Source organism: Pelecanus crispus, chromosome 8 (genome assembly GCF_030463565.1).
Source record: "Pelecanus crispus isolate bPelCri1 chromosome 8, bPelCri1.pri, whole genome shotgun sequence".
Classification (NCBI taxonomy): Eukaryota; Metazoa; Chordata; class Aves; order Pelecaniformes; family Pelecanidae; genus Pelecanus; species Pelecanus crispus.
Window position 1 is genome coordinate 8,425,362 of NC_134650.1, and position 21,318 is coordinate 8,446,679.

At 43.2% G+C, this 21,318-nt stretch overlaps 1 protein-coding gene across 4 annotated transcripts in view; it reads left to right on the plus strand.

The window, feature by feature from the left end:
- Window positions 1–17,718, plus strand: part of GALNT10 (polypeptide N-acetylgalactosaminyltransferase 10) — an 86,747-nt gene extending 69,029 nt beyond the window's left edge. For all 4 annotated transcript variants that reach the window (XM_075715106.1, XM_075715107.1, XM_075715108.1 and 1 more), the window contains 7 exons: window positions 1,181–1,364; window positions 2,255–2,372; window positions 10,901–11,008; window positions 12,877–13,098; window positions 14,395–14,511; window positions 16,647–16,796; window positions 17,551–17,718. In XM_075715106.1, coding sequence (XP_075571221.1) covers window positions 1,181–1,364; window positions 2,255–2,372; window positions 10,901–11,008; window positions 12,877–13,098; window positions 14,395–14,511; window positions 16,647–16,796; window positions 17,551–17,718 — 1,067 coding nt within the window. The remainder of the gene's footprint in view (window positions 1–1,180; window positions 1,365–2,254; window positions 2,373–10,900; window positions 11,009–12,876; window positions 13,099–14,394; window positions 14,512–16,646; window positions 16,797–17,550) is intronic.
- The last annotated feature ends 3,600 nt before the right edge of the window (window positions 17,719–21,318 follow it).

Consider the following 21,318-nt stretch of genomic DNA (forward strand, 5'->3'; position numbering starts at 1 on the left):
AACTATATTTAACTTCATAGTCTGCAACCCTGTGGAAAATACTTCTTGTGAATGGTAGCTGCTAGTATGTATTTGTAGAACACGTACAGTCCTTTCCAAGGCAGTGCTTCATCTTCAAGGAGGCATCAGTTTTACAATGTCAGTTCTTTTCAAGGATGACTAATTGAAAAGACAGTGCCTTCTGTTTCTGGTACCTGTATGCCTCTGGCCAGTACCAAACTCCTTCACAACCCTATTGCAAGTGACCTGTCAAAGCTGTCTCTGAGGTGTGACTTTGTCAAATAAACTGTGTCACAATAGTCAAGTGGAGGTTTAAGAAAAACTAGTCAGATTTGTCAGCAGGAGTGTTGGATGGTAATACTGTTGCTTTCACTACAGTTTGTATCTGGCGATAGTGTAAAACATTTGCAGTTTCGTGAGCCCCAGGGAAGGAGGACAGAATTAGCTCAAATGCCATGTAAATGAGAACATGTAGAGTATGCTTTAATTTTAAAGCACAGAAAGGATTTCTGTTAGACATGCATTAGAAGCTGAAACATCATTTGTCGCCTCTGCTCTGAAAGTTAACTTCCAACAAGAGACCGTCTCAGTAATAAAGTATTTAAGAAGTTCCAGATGTTTATGCAGGAATTAATCCTGTCTTGTATTATTTGGTTGGAAGAAAAGGTTGAGGGGAGGAGGTACACTTGCATTTCTTGAGCCTCCAGAGAGTAGTTATGCCATTAGTCTGAATCGCTTCCTGCCAGATTCTGGCATAGCAATTAGAGCTAGGTGGTACAATGGGTTATTGCCCTGGCTTTGAATCAGTGCAGAAAGGGTTCACATCCCGGTCGCTTGTTAAAATGAGGACTGTTCGCTAAGTACAAGCCTGTTTTTAGCCTGGCGGTTTAGGTATCTGTGGTAGTGTGGCTGTGTCCTTCTATTCTCCTTCTGGGTGATAGTCACTGTAGCATGAGTGCCTGGTGTTCTTACCTCAATAGTTCTAGCTTGAATATCTCAATTATTGCAAAAATACCAGATAAATTGATAGAAATTGGAGCATCTGCCCAAAAGAGAACAAACGGGAAGAAAGCTATGTCGTTCTTGAACAACTTTCATATTTTGATGCTCTTTTTCTGTAATTTCATGGTCAAAGGAACCAAGTGGTGCAGGTTTTCTAACATGTTTCTCCAATCTGCAGATCGCATTGCCCGAAATCGCAAGACTATTGTTTGTCCCATGATTGATGTTATTGATCATGACCACTTTGGATATGAGACTCAGGCTGGAGATGCAATGCGAGGCGCATTTGACTGGGAGATGTATTACAAGAGGATCCCTATTCCTCCCGAGTTACAGAAACCTGATCCCAGTGATCCCTTTGAGTAAGTTACTGAAATGCAGTGTGCTAAGAGCTGGCTAACAAAATAACACCCTGTTACAGAGCTGGTTTACACCTCCATGTAGTAAAAGTCAGAAGCTGGTGTTAAGCTACTTGCTTTTTGGCAGCTGTTTGCTTTGTTGGTTTAAAAGAAATGCATTGTGTAGTAGCTGTGAACACTCCTTTTTGTTGCTATTTTTTGCCACCCTAATTCCCGGAGAAGTTAACATTTCATTTAAAACTGTAATGTGTAACATTTAATGTGGTCATTTATTACTGAAGTCTTTCAAACATAACTTAGTATCCCTAATGCTCTGCCAAAAACAACAAACCAATGGCGGCTTATATGTCATTCCCAGGTGGGGGAAGAAGAAAACCTAGTGGAATAATTACAGCAATTTTGATGATTGCAGTGCATTGCAGAAGTAAATCTGTGATCAAGTTATGTTCTGCTGTTGCTGTGCTTGCCAGCGTTGAGACAGTTCTGCTGTCCTTTATACTTCTGCAGTGTTCCAAAAAACCCCCGCAAAACACTCCTTGAGGTCAAGCTCAATGCCTTGATCGTACTACTGAGACAGAGCACCAAGTGTGCAGCATGTGGGTCCCGCTGGGAGAGATTATGTCTTGTCACTTAATGGTGAACTCTTTTGCCTGTTTGGAGGAGAGGCACTGACTGGTTCTGAAGGGAGCCTAGTCTGGTGGTCCTCATCTGCAAGTGGGAAATTAGTAGATAATGCAAAACCAACTGTTTGATGCTCCGACAGGGCTACAAAGGCACCCTACAGGGGGTGGTGAAAAGAATGTTTGTCAACTCTTGCTTTGTTTTTTAAATGTTTAGCTAGAGATCTGTATCTTTGAATGTGTTTGTAATATGGAGTCTGGTTTTTCCTTAAGGTCTCCTGTAATGGCTGGAGGACTGTTTGCAGTCGATAGAAAGTGGTTCTGGGAGCTGGGAGGGTATGATGCAGGTCTGGAGATATGGGGAGGAGAGCAGTATGAAATATCCTTTAAGGTGAGCTATGTTCTCTGGAAATTACTTTTGTTTTGAAAAGTAAGAATTGTTCTGAGGCACAGAATGTGAATGATCTATCTTGTCCTTGCTTTTGCGTGTGACTAAAGGTGAAAGAGCTGGGAGTAGTAAGATAGTACACAGAAGAAACAGCAATGGTGTGACCAGTCATTTGTGAGGGTCAGTTTTTGAGCATGATTAGCTGGGGCGTCCCCTGTTCTGTGATCACAGCTTCAGACGCATGTGCTCTTCCCGCAAGGGTAAGTCCGCTTGCATGGAGCTTGCTCTGACTTGTTAGGCTTCTTAGTACTCACCCTGGCAAGAAGATGAAATACTCTCCTTCTTGAGGGAAGGAAGGTTCAGGCAGCTCAGTGTTTGCCCAGATGAGTACCTCAGTCCTGAGCTTGAGTTCCCAGAGATGAGAGTAACTTACTGTCTGTAGTCAATCCATCTGACTCCTGGCTGCAAGGAACTGAGACTATTAATTACCCTGTAAGAAATGCTCAACAGTTGGAATAATAACGCTGTTGCTGGCAATGACTTCAGATCATTATCTGCCTGGCTTGGGGACAATTCTGTTACTTACTGATTGACCAAGCTGTTCGATTGAGGGCTTTAACATAAGAGTTAGCCAGCTGACCAGAAATGCATACTAATAGTAACGAGTCGCTGTGGCCCAGGAAGACCGCTGGTACCTGTGTTATCTTGGAATATGGCACTCTGAAATCCATTCTAGCAAACCCACTAGAATGTCCCAGACCACCGAAGGCAGGTGGCTATTCTTCTCTTCAGTGGTGAGAATCCTTTCCATAGCCTGGAACAAGTCAAGTAAAGATTTCTACATTAAACTCTGTTTGCGCCAACATGTGGTTTCTCTTTCAGAGGTTGAATATAGAATTTTATAGGTGTCTGAATGCCACTAAACTAAGCTAGTTGACCTCGGCACGAGGCTAGAAGATGGTAGTGATGCTGACATAGTGCACAATTTAGCTTTGGCGGCTAAAATTCCTCATCTGTCTCCCTGACAAACAAGTCATGGCTGATCTCTCGCAAAACAGTTTCCTTTTTCTTGATGCCGCTATGCAATTCAAAGGCATATCAAACTGTATTCAGCCAGCTGTTATTACCATACGTACGTACCATGTACTACTGTACAGCAAACAGTGCAAGAAAAGACATTGTTTTCAAGACGGTGTCTTTTCTTCCATTGTTTTCTCACAAACAAAACTAAGTAATAAAGTCACATCGGAGGTCCCTTGTCCTCCGTAACAGTAGCAGGAAGGATGGAGGGGGGCACCCTCTTTGGAGATGTCATTACGGTTAGAGCCATTTTTTTCTTTTTGTTGCATGTAATGAAATCATGTAACAATGTCATTCTCTGCAGGAGGGGCAGTGGCAGTATTCAGCCTCTTTTCCTTGGCCCTTTTTGAAAATGCTGGTTTCCAAGAGTGATGACAGTGGCTGGGCAAGCCCTTTGTTTCTAATGCCACAGCAGACAGTCACACTGCTTGATCTGCAGGAAATAAGACTACTTCATTCATCTGTTTGCTTATCCTCTCTGAAACACGCTGTGTTTTATTTCAGTCCAGAGATGGTAATTTATGGAGGGATAAATTTGCTTTAATCAATCTCTGCAAAGACCCCCTTTTTTCTTTCATTGTGCAACAGAAAAATGAAGTTTTAACTGAAAGAGGCTCAGTGTATTTTCAGAAATTAAGATAAATTGATACATTCATCTGTGGCTGATAGATTTAATAATTCTGCTGGAATTGCAAGAATAAAAGGTTTGTTCATAGAATTTATGAAGCTATGACATTTCCTGGCGAGCTTAGAGCTATGTTTTTACCTTTAGAAGCAGACTGAGATTTTTTAGTTAAAGGAGCACTGTCAAATAATTTAAAGCTCTGGGTTTAAGCGTGGGATACCTGCTTTCACATTATTTATTATCTGATGGGAATTCAGATTCTAAGTGTGCCAAATTTACAGCCCAGCTTTAACAAAGTATCCATTCCTGTGCCTGGGAGTTGTGGGTGCAGGTACTCTTCTGTACTGCTGGTCTTTGATCCATTCCATCAAATCTGACCTTCTCAAGCCACACCAGGAATAGATTCCCCCACCCCCCCCCACCCCTTAAGCATATTCTTTTTTGGCCATGTATGGACTGTACTTTACAGTTTTTTGCCTTTATTTTAAAATCCAGGGCTCCGTTGCTGAGAGACTGTGAATAAACAAGTTTATTTAGGAGCCTCTTGCCTTTCTGTTTTGAGATCATATGTGTTTCTGTCATCAGCTGGCTCTGCTTCCTTCTGAGAAGAGACTTCCAGGCTGTAGGCAAGCCAGCAGAGAAACCGTCAGTGTTTAGCAGGTCAGAAAACATTTAGCCAGGGGATGGATCAACCTCTGTTAATAGAAGCCTTGCTCCTTGGATGAAATGTGTATACCAAACATCACTAGAAAACAAAGCATGCTGGGGTGACAAAAAAATTTAGGTGACCTTTAAATTAGAAACAACCTTTCTAACCCTAACTGCTGGTTTGCGGTTTTCTGGGTCTTCTCAATCCCTTAAAAGAGAAATTTCTAGATTAGAAATGAAGGAGTTGATCTATCCATTCAATATTGAAGCAGAAAACATGCATTTCTTCCTTCTCTTGACCTGTGTGTATGCAGAATACCTCAGTGCCTATAACCCGGTACTTCTACAGGTCAGAGGGCTTCCTATTTCAGGTCATCATCAGATGCAACAGGAAAATTGCAGTCTTGAATTTTAGTTGCAGGCATTATACCTGTTCAAATGAGCCTCATTTTTTCGTGAACCTGGCTTGCAGAATGCTCCAGGCAAACTATTCTGCGGACCTGCATGGTGTAAGAACTGTTCTCCTCTATCTCAGTGGATTACCAGAATGCTGACCTTTGAGTACATTCTTGTATTTCGGAGAAAGGGAAACAAGCGTGTTCAGCTATTTCTGTGCAGCACTTGTTACCTTTCCTTTCTGCTGCTCCTGGCTCTACAGCCCTAGTTTCTCTGTTCAGTGGACTTTCTTGAGGGCTTTTTTTTCTTTTTGGGAGTCACTTCCATACCCCTCTCCTTTAGAGTTTTTCCTAGTCTTTTGTATCTTTCTGCAAGGCTTGAAAGTTCAATTCAAGTATTCAAAATCAAATACCCAAAGTGACAATTTGTCTTTCCTCTTCTAAACACAACTTAATAGCTCTGATTTTCTGAATGCTCCTGCATTCTCTACAAATACCTATATTCTGCTGCCTACGTAACCACTTCATTTTCTTTGAGATCAATGTATTTCATTCAGAGTGGTATATATGAAGCATTCATACCATTCCTTTCTGCAAATGCTACTTTGTACAGTACTTATCTACACTCAGTTTTACTTGCGATCGTGTTGCCTCTTTTCCAGTATTTTTGTGGCTTCTGTTTGGCTTACGTAATCCTCACTAAACTGCTTCACGCCTCTCTTCCATAAATATACAGTCTCTGATTTTTGGGTATGGGGAAACAGAATAGGAAGAAGTGATGTCTCTGACTTGTATAGGCATAAATATAGATGTACTTTGTACCTCGGGTCTTGAGTGGCGTGGTTCTCAATCCTTTAATTTGTACGTTGTATTTCAAGAGCAGAGAATGAGAATCTGGAATGTCCCTCACTAGGTAATAGATCACATCAGTTTTAGAACTCTTTGTCTTGTACTGGTGCAAACAAGCCATAGGGACAGTTGCCCTGAAAAGAACTATTAAGGGGAGACAAAAGAGATGTGTGGTGGTACTCATGGTCTTCTCTCCTTGCTTCAGCAATAGGAAATGTCCACTTCACTTATTCTGGTGATCATAGATCCTTTTCCCAAAGCATCAACAGGGATTGCTTCTCCCGATTTCCACAGCATAAAACATGTTGCATGTTTTCCAACAAATCCAAGTGCTCCATAGCTTCTGTTCGCATATCTAATGCATGCATCTATCTCCTTTGTCCCATGTCAGCAGCACATTTCTGATTCACATTTTGCCACTGGCCTCCTGGCAGGTGCATAGTTAGAGTGCAGCTGCCAAGGGATCACTTCTAACAGCATTTCTAGTTGTATGGGTGAAGTTAGTGCTGATTGTGAGCCTCCGCTGCTTATTCCAGGCACATACTCACACCACTTTCCAGCAGCTCACGTTTGCCCACACTGAAACAGGCCGGGCATTCTGCTGCTTTTTTTTTTTAAGCCAGCACATGCTGCTTAATTCTAAGGCTCTCAGCTGCAGTACAGGGTGGCTTCTTTCTCCCTTCCTATCTGGTGATGCAGAGATCAGTTTCAGACCATTGACTTAATTTTTGGCCTCTAATTCATCCTGTGTGCTTGGTTCAGGTTCCAGAGTAGTGTCCCACCAAGCAGCAGCAGGAAAATGGACCCCCACACACTCTGAAACATGATTATTGGAAAGTGCTGTTGTTATTCTGAAACGCTCCAGATGATAAGGAGGGGCTGTCCTGGTGTATGTTGTGTGAGAGAAGGCATTGTGCAAACACATAGATCCCAGCGCCTTTTCAGCTACCGTAATCTTTTATAGAGCAGTAAGTCCCAGCTGCAACAGCAGCTGATGCTTAGAATACAGACGATTACGATTTTCCTGAATTACTGGTTGCCCTTGCTTTCATCTCACCTCTCACCTACCTTGTTATGCAGAGATCCCCCTTGACTTATCCACTGTGTCCTTTTCTTCCCACCTTTCAGTGTGTGCTCAGACAACCAGCTAGCTTCTCTCTGTTGGTCCATCCCATGGTCTTTATTTCTGTTGTGGCTTGCAGAAGCAGCTTTCTTTTCAAGGCTTGACTCCTTCCTTTGTGTTTTTTTCCTCTCTTGGGAGGTATTGGTTCATTGTGGTACAATCTTTGGAAGCCGTAAACCTTGTATACCCAGATAATTTGTGTTCGCACACCAACTGTGGTATTGTATTGTGTGTTTGAGAGGAGAGGTTCAGCTGTCTTACGTGACATTGTTTTCTGAAATAGCAGAAAGGGAATTGGATCAGCATAGCATTCCCATGTAGAGAATAGGTGGCATATTGTCTTGTGCTTTCATAGCATACTAGCTGAGTCAAAAGCTCTTGAGTCGGTTTATGAATATGGAGTTACAGCTCTCCAGGCCACTGAGAAGATGGAAGCAATATCACCAGTGTTGTTATCTTACTTCTCTTGTATATGGTTTTATTATCAGGGTGAGATTGTGGCCTTAGAAAAATCTGTTGCAGTATGCCCATTGGCCTCGGGGTAGCCAGGTTTTCTCTTAATTCCAGCAGATCTGTCAGCTGCTAGATCCCTAGTTCAAAATGTAGATTGGTAAAATTCTGCCTGAGGAGGAAGAGAAATTTCCTGTTCTCTCCTAATGAGATCTGATTAGATCGTTGTATAAAGCACTGCTGTCTGACCAGCTTTAATTCTTGTTCTTACGGCATTCTAGTAGATGACTGATTGAAATTAAGTGCGTCAAGTTCAGGCTCTGATGTTTACTGCCGTGTCAGCCAGGGAGATGAGGCACCATCTCACCCTTCTGTAAAACAAGAAGAAGAAGAAACTGGCTCCCCTGGCCTAAGGAGAACACAGTAAGTGGCAGTCAGTGTCACAAGGTGCTGCTCCACAGAACCACGCTGTTTCAGCTGTTTGACAGCGCTGTGGTTTTAGGAGTGTAAGTTCTGGTGTGTCACGCCTGTGAACTGTACCCTAGTTTACAGACAACCAAATATCGCTAACTGGAAGCGTTCTCTCAGCTAGCACGCAGCTATTTTGGGTTTGCTTCACTTGCAGTTATTCCTTGACAGACCCTTGGACGTGATTCCCCTGACCTTTAACTCTAGCTTTCTAATGCTTTTGTTAGCTCTGTTTTACCAATGCATGTCACGCTCTTTCCCTCTCCCCCTTCTTCCAGTTTTATAGATAAGGACTGGTAATTGTCTTTATGGAGGTTGTAATGAGTTCTGTCACCACACAAAGAAGCTCACTAATAAAATAAATCAAAGCAGCAATGAATGAATGGAAAGCATGCTTTTAAAATTAGATTTGTACTGCAAGTGCCACACTGTCACTTGCAGCATGAGACAATGTTAAAAAGGCACTGGGTTGGCAAAGTACCTTGAAAGGGTCACTGAGCTCTTCAAGCAGGAATTAGGAAGCTTTCCATTGCCTCCACGCAGCGTCATTTGGGAGTAAATATTTTAAAGCATGATTAGGAAAAGAGCACGTAAAACTGATCAGTACTCGTTACTTGCTCAGTGACTCAGTTAAGCAGCTTTTCTTATGTCATTACATGTGCTCATGTAATGCTGTCTTCTGTGCCTGGAGTCTTGTACCAGCTTGGAGCTCTTGGCCCAACATATCATCAGTTCTGTCTAGCTTCCTGTACCCCCTGCCTCTCCAACGTACCACTTGGTAAATAAGTGCTGTCTGTATTATTGCTTCACAAGATCTGCAGTGCAAGGACAGTGCTCTCCTCTCTAGCTGCATACTGACTGCAGGGGTCTGTTTCTCACATTACTTAGGGAAGTCGTGTTTTCAGAGGAGATGCATATTCACAGTGGTCTGACTGAACGCCTTTCCTTAGAGATCAAGGGCAGGTAAGGCATGCTGTGGGCAGGCAGCAAGGATAACAAGCTGGTGTTTTCATTCACGCTTGTGTTACACCAAAATGCAGCTGCTTGTGAACCGATAGGGCTTTCACGATGCAGTGTGCAGTGCACAGGGTAAGAATACGGGTTGTTGAGGAGCGTGTGTGTCTGTGCAACTGAGCTCTAGGCTTCTTCAGCTGTTCCTGCAGTTTTTTTATAGTTCCCAGATCTGTTGCAGCTCTTACAGCCTTGCACAAACAATTTCTATCATAGAAACACAAAACATCCCCAAATTCTTGTTTTCTCAGTCTACCTGTTAATTTCCTAGCAGATAAATCTCACTGTGGCCCTCTGCAGCAAAAAGCACAGCAGCTACAGAATCAGAAGCATTTCTAATTCCACTAGAAACTTCACAGAAGCTGAGCGCTAGTTTCTTTTTTCATCTTCATCTCTTCTGTACCAGCTCTCAAGACACAGCAGGGACAAAAGGAATGAAATTCTGTAGAAGGAGTGTTTGTCAACTTTCTTCTTGTCTCTCTCACTGTAACGACATGTAATTAAGTACCTTGAACTTTAAAAGTTGCCTGTGAAAAATAGTCTTCTAACTGAGAGCAATGAACCTCCATTAAGTTATACGCAGTCAGCAAATGACTGTAATTATTAGGGCCAGTAGACAGAGCTGAAACTCCAGAGGACTTTAGTGTCAGAGCTAATAATTATGCAGCAGCCTTGGCCAAATATTTCTCTTCCAAGCTAAGTATTTAATATTGTCACTGTAGAATATTAATGGAATTGCCTGCTATGTGTGAAGCTGTTGACTAAGCTCATTGTACAGTGAACTGCGGTGGCTCAAATTAGCCACAGTGAATGGAGAGATCAAGAACACTGCATCAGCCAGCAGCACCAGCGGACCTTCTTAAATACTGCTGCCTTCGGGGCATTAACAACAAAATGAAGGGCAAGACGGTGTCGTGCTTCAAGAATTAAGAAAGTCATTTGTTTTACATACTGAAGGATACTTTTTCTTTAAGTATTGATCAGATATCTCTGGGAAGCACATATAAATATATTTCTTAAACCTAATGAAGTAGATTGGCTGGTTCAGAACACATCTCCTTCGGTTTCATTTGGACAAAATTATTACATCCATGCTATAAGTAAGGAATAAAAGAAAGTTGTTGCAGAGTGTTGACACAGAGTGAAATCTTCCCAGATGGGGAAAGAAACTTCTGGGCCTAATCTAGACATTAACCAATCATCAAGGTAGTGTTCTTCAACTAGCAGTGTGTTACAGTGACTTTCTGAGGGCTTTTTTTAAAGCTAATTATGTTTTCACCAGGCAGGGATTTCTACTTAATTGTAAAGCTGCAAAAGCAATGAGTGCATGTCAGCAATGAAACCATATGAAAGCAGTGATAACCACAGGAAAAAAAGTAGCACTTTCTTCTGGTTTCTGGCACTTGAACAGGCTCGTGAATTCCCTGGAGTGTTTTGCATAATACATGACCTGTACTACAGAGATGGCCTCCCTTCTACAGCAACGTTACACAACCTACACCCAGGTTTTATATGGCGGTCCAGTTTAACTATTGTGGTTACTATTGCTGTAATAACATATATCAATTTAGAGTGTGCTGTGTGCTGTTCTCTGGGTGCTTGGATATTTTTCCTGTTCTTTTCTCTAAAGAATGCAAAACTGAACTGTTTATCCATTGGGCTTGATAGCACTTGCGCTAAATCAAGGCTTGCTGCATGGCTCTAAGCGGGTAGTTATAGGATTTGAGACTAAGTCAAGGAGGGGAGGGTATTTGGGAGAGAGTGTACTTCAAAGTAAAAAATCTGGGTTAAGCTTTTTCATGGCTTGAAAGCCTTTCTTTTTTTTCTTCTTCATTTTTCTCCATATAACCAAGAATGAATCTGTACCTCTGCTGTTTCACAGGTATGGATGTGTGGGGGTCGCATGGAGGACATCCCTTGCTCTAGAGTTGGTCATATCTACAGAAAATATGTTCCATACAAGGTTCCAACAGGAGTCAGCCTGGCAAGAGTAAGTGGCAGTGGCATTCCCCATGACAGATGTCTGACTGAAATGTGACCGTGCTGTTGTCTCCTCTCACCCCACAATGGGAGGCAAATGTAGGCTTTGTAGTCCATAAATTGTGCTTGTCCTGTGGTCAAATTGAGCAGTTTTGCAGTGGTAGATGTGTAGCACAAAGGGAGGAGAGCCTAGGGGAGCTGCAGGCTCATGTGCAGACAGCTGCCAAGCTCCAGACATCAGCCATTGCTAGGTGTTGGGAAGGGATTTGTGATCAGGCAGTGGCTGTGGAATCACCAATAAAAACAAGATATGGCTTTATTTGTATAACACTTCAGTCATTTTATAGCTGTGCTCTCCAAGAGCAGCAGGCTTCAGTGTGGTGATTGTGTTTTGGTGATTGAAAGACCTCTCAACCTCAAGCATCACAGACCACTGAATGGGCAAGCTGTAATTTTCCATGACGGAGCGTTCTGTGCCATCTTATTTCTTAATCTAGTGTAGCCCAAAGAGGAAAGAGCTTTTGCCTATCATGCACTAGCTTTCTCCAGTTAATTTCCAAATTGAGAAGGGATTGTATTGCCCTCTGGTGGGAGAAAAAGTCATGGGAGCAGGAAGGCTGCAAAACTAAAAAAAACCACAAAAAGGTACCCTGCTGTTCTGCAGTCTTATGGCTTGCACAGTGTTAAAATGTTTCCCAGTTTAATAGCATCGCCCTAGTTATAGATTTGGATTTATTACTCAGCCCAGCAATGACCTGTCAGAGCGATAGAGTGCTCTCCTGTCTGTGCCATCTCTTCAGGAAGGAGCTATATTTCTTTTGATTAGGTGTTTGGCTCTTGCATACTCCCACCGTGCTGGAATGAGCTGGTGGACAGGTGTAGGAAAGGCTGTTTCTTGGCATCTAAGTTCGTACAGACACCTTGAGATGAACACCTGCTCTTGTTTTGTATAGGCTGCATTTGGGGCAGGGTTGGCACACTGATCATTCTTAAAGGCCTAATTTTTTTGGTAGTAAATGACAACTGCTGGACTGACCACCTTCATGCAAGGTGGGCAGTGCTGCTGGGTCACTGAAATCATGACTGGCCATGGCACATTACTATGTGGCACCACGAATGTACCTGATGTTGCCAGAGGACAGTCCAAGGTCCAACAGTTTCTTGAGTGTGTTGTGACAAGCAGTAGGGCGGATATCTCGAGAGGGTGGTGTTCATTGCTGTCTTGGAATTACACAGCGGATTAAACTTTACAGCGATACGTGAAATATACTGCTGCCAGCAGGTAAATCCTTTGCTTCTATTCTGAAGGGTCATCACCTGAAAGTTCCACATTCCTGCAGTATCTCAGAGTTTCTCTTAAACAGCTTTTTACCCAAGAAAATGGAAAAATAGTGGTAAGAAAGAATATTGTGAACTGAAGCTTTCCAGAAGGGAGTACTGCAAATCCCATTCCTAGATGGATATAAAAGATGCAATAAGAAGGATTTAAGAAAGCAGCTTTTTGTCAGGGACCTTTGAATGTCCAGGGGTATTTACCGGCATCACTTTCTGACTAGCTTCTTTACAGAAGAAAAGGGAAAAAAAACCCAACTTTTGATTAATGTTGTTTTTCTTAGCCACAAGGAACTAGATATAATGGCCAAGTGCCAGGATTCTGTTTTGACCTCAGCTGACAATATCTTTCTAAAAGTCCCTTGGAACTAGAGAATAATAAAAATAATCTTTGTTCTGAAGCTGGAGAGAAAGAGTGGATGTGAATGAAAATCCTTTCTGAGCAAAACCATGAGAGCTGTTCTGAATGCTAATGCCAGTAGTTTGTGCAGAATGTTCTCAGGTGTTTTTCCCTCTCATTTTCACACGTGGCTGTTACCCACGCAGAACTTGAAGCGGGTGGCTGAGGTGTGGATGGATGAATACGCAGAGTTCATATACCAGCGTAGACCAGAGTACCGGCATCTTTCTGCAGGGGACGTCGCAGCTCAGAAGGAACTTCGCAACAACCTCAACTGCAAAAGCTTCAAGTGGTTCATGAACGAGGTCGCATGGGACTTGCCAAAGTTTTACCCACCAGTGGAGCCTCCAGCAGCTGCTTGGGGAGAGGCAAGTTCATGCTCTGAAATCTGCAGTGGGAAAACAGGCTGTGGTTTGGTTTTTTAAAGTTGCCTTACCCATGTGCTCCAGTACCAGTTTGCTGTGAGTAAGGTGGCAAGTGAGTGTTTAGAGATCCTGTTTGATATGTTTCAAAGACCAGAACTCCTCTACCATTATGTTGGCCTGATCAAAGAAGGCAGTTAGGCAGCCATTTCTATTAGTGCACAGCTACAAAGAGAATAGAGAGTTGGCTTGTTCTGCATGTTGCGTATTTAGTAGAAAGCAGAACATGCCAACAGGGAGAACTTAGGGGGAGGTGGCAGCTGAGCTATAGTAGGAATCTTGTATTTCCAAAGGGCTACACAGCTGTGTTGAGCTACTCTGCTCCTTAGCTTTCCCATCTGAAAGCCAGGAAAACTATCGCTGGTTTTGGAAGTCACCTGTGTTGCGGGAAAAGAATCACCCCAGGACTGAAGTTGTGGATTGTTACATGCAGCAACATAGTGGGCTCTGCAGTCCTGTGGCTAATGGCTTTTGCTGTGTCCTGGAGGTTATTCTACAGCTGAAGATGTGTCCCATTTTGAGTTCCTGCGCTTTCTTCTAGCTGTTACTGCCAGCTCAGATACATAGTTGTTGTGGTTTAACCCCAGTCGGCAACCAAGCACCACACAGCCGCTCACTTACCCTCCCCACCCCCAGTGGGATGGGGGAGAGAATCGGAGAAAAAAAAAAAAAAGTAAAACCCGTGGGTTGAGATGAAGGCAGTTTAATAGGACAGCAGAGGAAGAGAAAGTAGTAATAATAGTGATGATGATAAAAGAATACACAAAACAAATGCTGCACAATGCAATTGCTCACCACCCGCTGACCAATGCCCAGCCAGTTCCCATGCAGCAGTTGCCACCCCCAGCCAACTCTCCCCCAGTTTCTATACTGAGCATGACACCATATGGTATGGAATAGCCCTTGGGCCAGAGCTGTCCTGGCTGTGCCCCCTCCCAGCTTCTTGTGCATCTGGCAGAGCATGGGAAGCTGAAAAGTCCTTGACTAGTATAAACACTGCTTAGCAACAAGTAAAACGTCAGTGTGTTATCAACATTATTGTCATACTAAATCCGAAACACAGCACTATACCAGCTACTAGGAAGAAAATTAACTCTATCCCAGCTGAAACCGGGACAATAGTTAAGTGAGGAATCTTAAAACTGTCTTCATACAAATAGTGCTACTATTTGAGGCAATTTAAACCTTTTTTCCTGTCACTTGGTAAGAGTAGGCGATTCAGTGACTAATTTACTATTTCAGATACGCAATGTAGGAACTGGACTGTGTGTGGATACTAAGCATGGAGCCCTGGGATCCCCACTGAGGCTGGAAAACTGTGTGAAGGACAGAGGAGAGGCAGCATGGAACAATGTGCAGGTAACAGTCCCTCTGATAATTCATCGGCCCCTAAATAAATTTGGGGAGGGAGAAGTTGTAAGAACAAATGTTTGAGAAGGAAAGCCATTGCAGAACTCTGTCAGGTGAACAGAGGGTGCTGTGCACCCCAAGGCTCATATGCTAATTATACTTGATGGGCTTGTAGCAGGATGTGGCTTGTGCTTGTGGCGGGGTCTGGAGCCTGGCAGACTTTGTGCAGAGCTTTTACCTCCGCTTTGAAGTTCTCAGAGTGAACAAAAGAAAGCACAAGAAAACAATATGCCAAAATAATAAAAGAAACCAGTAACAAGGCAGCTGTAATATGTAACAAAGTGAATATTAACTTCAAAGGTTGTGCTGAAAGAAGTGATGGAGGAGCATCATGCATATTAATGAACCTGCAGGAGCATTCAATAACCGCTTACTATCATCCTTCTGACAGGAGGCAAATGCATTATAAACACCCAACCATTGCTGGAGAGAGATGAAACCGGCCAGGCTATAGATTCACCCTCTCAACATATAAGGTGCCAGAAACGACAGCTTTATTGTAACAGAAGGGAAGGAAATATTAGTTTGTCTAAACTGTAGCAGCTGAGCTGCGAAAAGATCAAGAAAACAATGCCTTTATTACAGAGCCATGCATAACTCTTCAGGGGAATGGCTTCAGTAGTAGGAGACAGAGGGTTGTTGCATATCAATTTTGATGCATGAAAACTAGACACGAAACCAATTTACGCAGGCACAGTCCAAAACTAAGCTTCTGTTGTGTCAGGAGGATCTTGAACAATTAGTGTTGGCTTATGTTTGGGAGGAGAATGTGTTTTGAACAACTGTGTAGCGTTGAGCCTAAATGATTGTGGTAATTTCTCTCCCAAGAGAGGTTTAAAAGGGAGACAGAAACAAAGTAGCTTCTTTGTGCAAAAGTGTTTGGCCACACTGCTTCAAAGTAGCACCCTGCTTTTGTTACTGGTCTTTCTTATTGCCCCATGAGATCTCTCTGAAGAGAGGACCATTCCTCCACCTGGCTCCAAAAGGAGCCCCCAGAACAGCCTTTCCCCTTGGGGACTGAGGGAGCTGTGCTGGCTAGTAGCCCTGCAGAACCACATTGGCTAGTGCTGGTCATAGAGGACACTTGCACCCTTGCCAGAGATGCTGTCCTTGTCAAAGCAGAAAGCAAAAGCTTGACAGCAGTGCCTGCCTTTAAACAAGTTTATCTTCTGTGGGATTCAGTCCTACGATGCTTAAAACATGTCTATAAGCCAAGCCATGATCATCAGCCTGAAGATGCAGCTTGACCATGTTACTGTCTCAAGCCGTGGCCAAAAGCAAATGCCACAGGGGCAGCGCAAGGAACAGAGCATGCATGTGGTGGTACTTCCACCAACTGTTCTCCTGTGGTCCAATCTCAGGGCTTTCCAGGCCACGTATGCTGGCGTCCAGCAACTTCCATCAAAGCCACAGCATTGCCAGGCATTGATAGGTTGTGCCTAGTTACTAGAACTAAAACCCTTTCTCTTCTTTTCTGTAGTATCCCTCCTTTCATTTCACCCAAAAGTGCTGAGAGATCATTGCAGGGTCAGTAGAAGAGAGCACCAGGCAGCATTGCCCTGGTGATTGCCCTTCTGACACTCCTGTGGAGCGGGGTAGGGAGCTGCGGGCCTCCTGGTCTCTTGTCCCAGAAGGCATGGGACAGACCTTTCTCAAGGTGACTGCAGGCTGCCTGTGCAGACTCGGGTATTTACTGCCAGCTTTAACTCTGGGCTCCTGTAGCTCTCTGCCTTTTTTGCTAGCTGTGAAGTGCTGTAATTGGTCAGCTGCTCACTTAATCCATGATGTATGTCTGCATTGCAGAGACATTCAAAGCTGCTATTAGTACCCAAGCTAACTAGCATGGCTGTTTGCAGTAGCACAGTCTCATTTAGCATGCTGTGTGGCAGTCCACGGGGTAGCTGTTACAGCCTCCCCTAGTCAGCAGTCACTGTCCCCAGAAGTGGAAGTAGTTTTTCTCTGGAAGATACTGTCCTTTCCCTGAAGCCATCCCCACCCTGTGGGCAAAGAAGGGAACGTCGTTCTGCTGGTGAAAGCACCGTGCCCAGTACCAGCCATCCTGAGGGTCCTGTTTGTCCTGGCAGGTGTTCACGTTCAGCTGGAGAGAAGACATCCGTCCTGGGGATCCTCAGCATACCAAGAAGTTTTGTTTTGATGCCATTTCCCACAGCAGCCCTGTAACTCTCTATGACTGTCATGGAATGAAGGGGAACCAGCTCTGGAGATACCGAAAAGTGAGTGTGTGCGCGTATCCATATTCTCATTTAAGTTGTCAAATTGCCTGTAGGCACTTAAAATGTCACCACACATGTTTTATTCCTTCTCTTCATGTAGCTGTGATAAGAGAATCTGCAGACAATCTGTTGCCATTGTGCCATTAATTAGCCTTGATTAGAAAGAGGTGACTCCCCTGTTCCACTGCTTAGAAATGGTGAGGACTGCTTCTTCCAGGGCTTGCTGAGCAGAAGGACGCTCTCCTTGCAGTTCTGTCCATAGCTGGCAGTGAGGTGATGTAACGCGCTTGCAAAACCTGTTTGCAAAGAGGTGTGCTGTATTTATTGGTTTGTTCTGAATAGTAGAAGATCATGCCAAAAGTAGGTAAGGATTTATTCATCCTCCTAATAAGCAATGCTTTTGTGGCCAACAGGTAAGTAAATTCTTCACTAAACGTCCTGTCCTAGTCCTTGCAATCTTGCGTGCACAGTGCGCGGAGCGACTGCAGCAGGATGTGAGCCTGTGGGCTGGAGAACCTGGCTTCAGACATAGCTTTAGAGCTTCCCAGTGCAGATGTGAGGATTGGGCTGGATACTGCTGCAAGGGGTGGGAATGGACCCTGACACTTGCTAACCGGTTAAGTATGGAACAACTTCTTCCAGTACATCCAAGTGACAAAATAGCTTGCCTTGGTTTTTAAGACTTCTTTCTGTTGGCTTTGAAACAGCTTTGTTTCTCTGCTTAGCAACCTCACATCAAATTTCTCTTCTGCAGGACAAGACCCTCTACCATCCAGTAAGCAGCAGCTGTATGGACTGCAGTGAGAGTGACCGAAAGATCTTTATGAGTAGCTGCAATCCTTCATCTCCGACACAGCAGTGGATATTTGAACATACAAACTCAACCGTCTTGGAAAAATTTAACAGAAATCTTGATCTTTGAAAGACTGAGAAAATATATATATATATATTTTACAATTATAGTTTTTACTGGGGAGGGTTACAAAAAATTTTTTTAAGAATACTTTTTTTTAAACAGTTAATGAAGGTAAAAGGGAGAATCTCAGGAGAAGGTTAACTAGCAGGCCAGTCTTTATTGTGAAGATGCTGCATCCTTCTCTTCTGGGGATGGTGGAATTTTAAAGGCTTTGCCAGAGCCACTTCTGTACTGAGACTGAACAGAAACTCTGTTTTTAGAGGAGTCTGAATGTGATTCAAACTGCTTTTTCTTTGCTTTTTGCTTTTTTTTGTTTTGTTTTGTTTTATTTCTCACCTGGGTCTGGTGTTAAATGATTTTGTTACCCAGGACCCTCCAGGACTTTTTGTAGCTGCTATACTACCCGCTGAAGCGTTCCCACATAGGTGCTTTATCTTCCAAAGTCCATCTAAGTAAAATCTTGAACACAAGGTTTAATCCGCTGACGTCATAGACATAAAAAAAGAGCCATCAAAAAGTAAAACTTTTTTTTTTTTTTTGCCCTAAACCAAAATATATTTCGGACAGGTTGAGTATTATTACTTTCCAAATCATAGCTCTCATAAAAGAATGAGCTCTAGTGGAAGTGCAGCCAAGTGTTGGGAATATCGCTCTAGTTATTAGCGATGGGGAATCTGGATTTCTGGTCCACTCACTTTGCAGTCAGTTTGTCACTCACTGTTGAATCTTCAAGGTGAAAGATTAGCAGAGGGTTTTTAAGTAAGCACAGTTCTTACAGGTAAAGATTTTTGCTAAGAGCCTTTGGATATCAGGTTCCAAATTTGCCTCTTTTTCAGAATCTTTTTAGCACAGACACGTCTAGGGTTTGTCAGAGTTAAATCTACTACATGAAGGCAACTTCCATTTTTCTTCTAGAGGTTTGAAGGCTAACTTAATTCACAGTTGGTGTGAGCAGATTAATTGAGGATAATTAAGTCATGGCTGAGATTAGCCATTGGCCTTTATCCATTTATTCTTCAGTCTGTAGTTTGTTGCAGTCATGGGTTCTGCGGTCAGTTCTAGCGTTGTGGGAACATGCTATTAACCTCTCCTCCTTTCCCAACATCCACAGCACTGCACACTTTGCTGCGACTGGAAATCTGCTTAACCAGAGATGTGGGATTAATGGGCCAATTTCACTAGTACCCTGTCCCTTGTGTAGTCAGTTAGCAGTGCAAGGTATTACCCTTCTGGTTTGGCTGCAGAATCTGCAAGACACTGAACGAGAATTGTCTCATCCCAGGTGCTGGAAAAAAGTACTGACACTAAAGAATAAATGGAGGGCCATTGGTTTCAAGTCTATCTGAAGCAAGTGTTTTAAAAAAACCCACAGTGGTTTAAAATTAAGTTGTTGCAAAAACAGATTTAATAGTTCAGCCCACTTGGTCTTGTACTGAAGGCAGCAGTGGCATTTTCTAGTAAAAGCTGTGAATGATGGTGCAGTTAACCTTTTGCAAAGATGCTGCGTAAATCAATAAACTAGCCCTTTTCCAGTAGTTGCCCAGCTCCGCAGTTTGTCCAGCTGAGGAGGTAGTGTGCAGCCAGCTCTGAGCGTGAAAGGCTGGAACACTCAGGGTAGGAGCAGGGCACCCCTCTGGGACCCTCGATAAGCACGGTTAATGGACATCCCCTCCTCGGAGGGGCAGGGAAGCTCTGCTGTGGGATGTCTTTCCTGTGAAGGCAAGGAGATTTTTGCCCGGTGTCAAGAAACAAGCAGGCTGGCTCCCTCTGCAGAGCTCCAGAAGTAAGAAGCCCTTTCTGATGTCGCCGATTGTAGGATCATTGTCCGTGTTTCAGATATCTTTGAGGCCACGTAGTGCTGTGTCTGTCAACTGGGAGCAGACTAGGACACAACTAGCTGCCTCTCAGGCTCTCAAGTCTGGGACATGGTTTAGTGGGCATGGTGGTGTTGGGTTGATGTTTGGACTGATGATCTTAGAGGTCCTTTCCAACCTTAGTGATCCCTAGTTTTACTTCATTAAAAAAATAATCCAGCCACCAAGCCAGGAACATAATTATCACTCGACCCTTAATTGGTTTAGTGGTGGACTTGGTAGCATTAGGTTAACAGTTAGACTGGATCGATGATTTTAAAGGTCTTTCCAACCTAAACGATTCTATGATTCTGTGATTCTATGTATTGACTATGAGACTCAAAATCATTTCCACCTCTCTCATCCTCTTAGCTGAGGCCATGTCTGACCTGTTCTGCCAACTTACCTGGCCCATGCAGTCACGAAGCAAGGGAAACACGGGCACTGCATTGCAGCTGGGACCAGGCTTGCCAAATGTGTTGGTGTCTTTCCTTGTGACAGTTTTGCAGCAGTATTGCTATGGAAGTGAGACCAGTGTCAAACAGAGCTGAACATCTTATGTTCTCAGTAACTGCAATACGTCTGTCATTAGGATCCCTTTTCATTTCTGTGGGAGGCAGAGCCACTTTCTAGTGCTTTGTGTCTGACTGTTGCTTTCCTTAAGTTATTAATGCTCTCATTAGTCTAGTAGTGCTGACTGTGGATCGCTAGATGGCCTGACTAGATGTCTTTATGAATGTTTTAATACCTGTGGAACAAGAAGCTGTTTGTCCATGAACAGTGCTAGTTTTTTATAATTGGGACACAATCAGCAAATTATGTAAATGGACCGTAGGTCATTCTGCTTGCAGCTTGCAACTTCGTGTGTCTTAGTTTTCTAATGAGAGGATTAGCTTCTGTTTCTAATATGCATGGCTTGCTTTGTACTTGGGCTCACCTTGTGAAGAGAGTCCTAGCTGCTTGGCTTGCTGGATGCTTGCTTCAGAGAGAACTGCAGTAATGAACAGGTCTTTTACCACTTAATGATCTTAATTTGGAGAGAATTTTGGTGCAGTGTGCACCAAAAGATGAGGTAATTGTTGAGGCAATTCCTGTTTGACTACCAACCACCAGTACATGGAAAATGGAGCTTTAATGTGAGTGGTCCTACTGGGTCCTTGTCAGTATGGTTGATCTGATCTGTTTTCTGAAGGTTTGGGATCCGAGTGTGATAAGTGCCCCACAAATTCTGTACACTTCTGACTGGCTCACTGGGCTTTGAGCTATTAATTTATTTACATCAATTATAATTTTCAATACCCTAGAGGCTTTGCTGACTAATGAGAAGACTTAATATAGCCAACCATCCACTGACTGAGAAATAGGAGCTGTATCTCATCATCTACATCTTTAATTGAGCCTTTGCTGGGCAATCTGGTTAATTATTCCAATTACTTTCGGTTATTTGTAAGCAAAATTGCTAAAGCATGAATACATAAGCAAATCTTCACATCTGCATGCAAGTCAAGACTGGAGATTAAATACCAGTGATTATCTAATGCAAAATAAATGTTTTCATATTTTTCCCCCAAAATATTCAAACAACCCTTCTTTCCGAGGCTGCATAAATTCTGTTGCTTTTAAGTATCAGAATCCCAGACAACAGGGGATCCCTGGATGTGTGTTATGTTGCATAATAATACTTTGATTTGCTCTTGAATCTCTTGTTGATTTATACTGGTGCTAATCTCTAAGGCCTGCAAACAGAGTAATA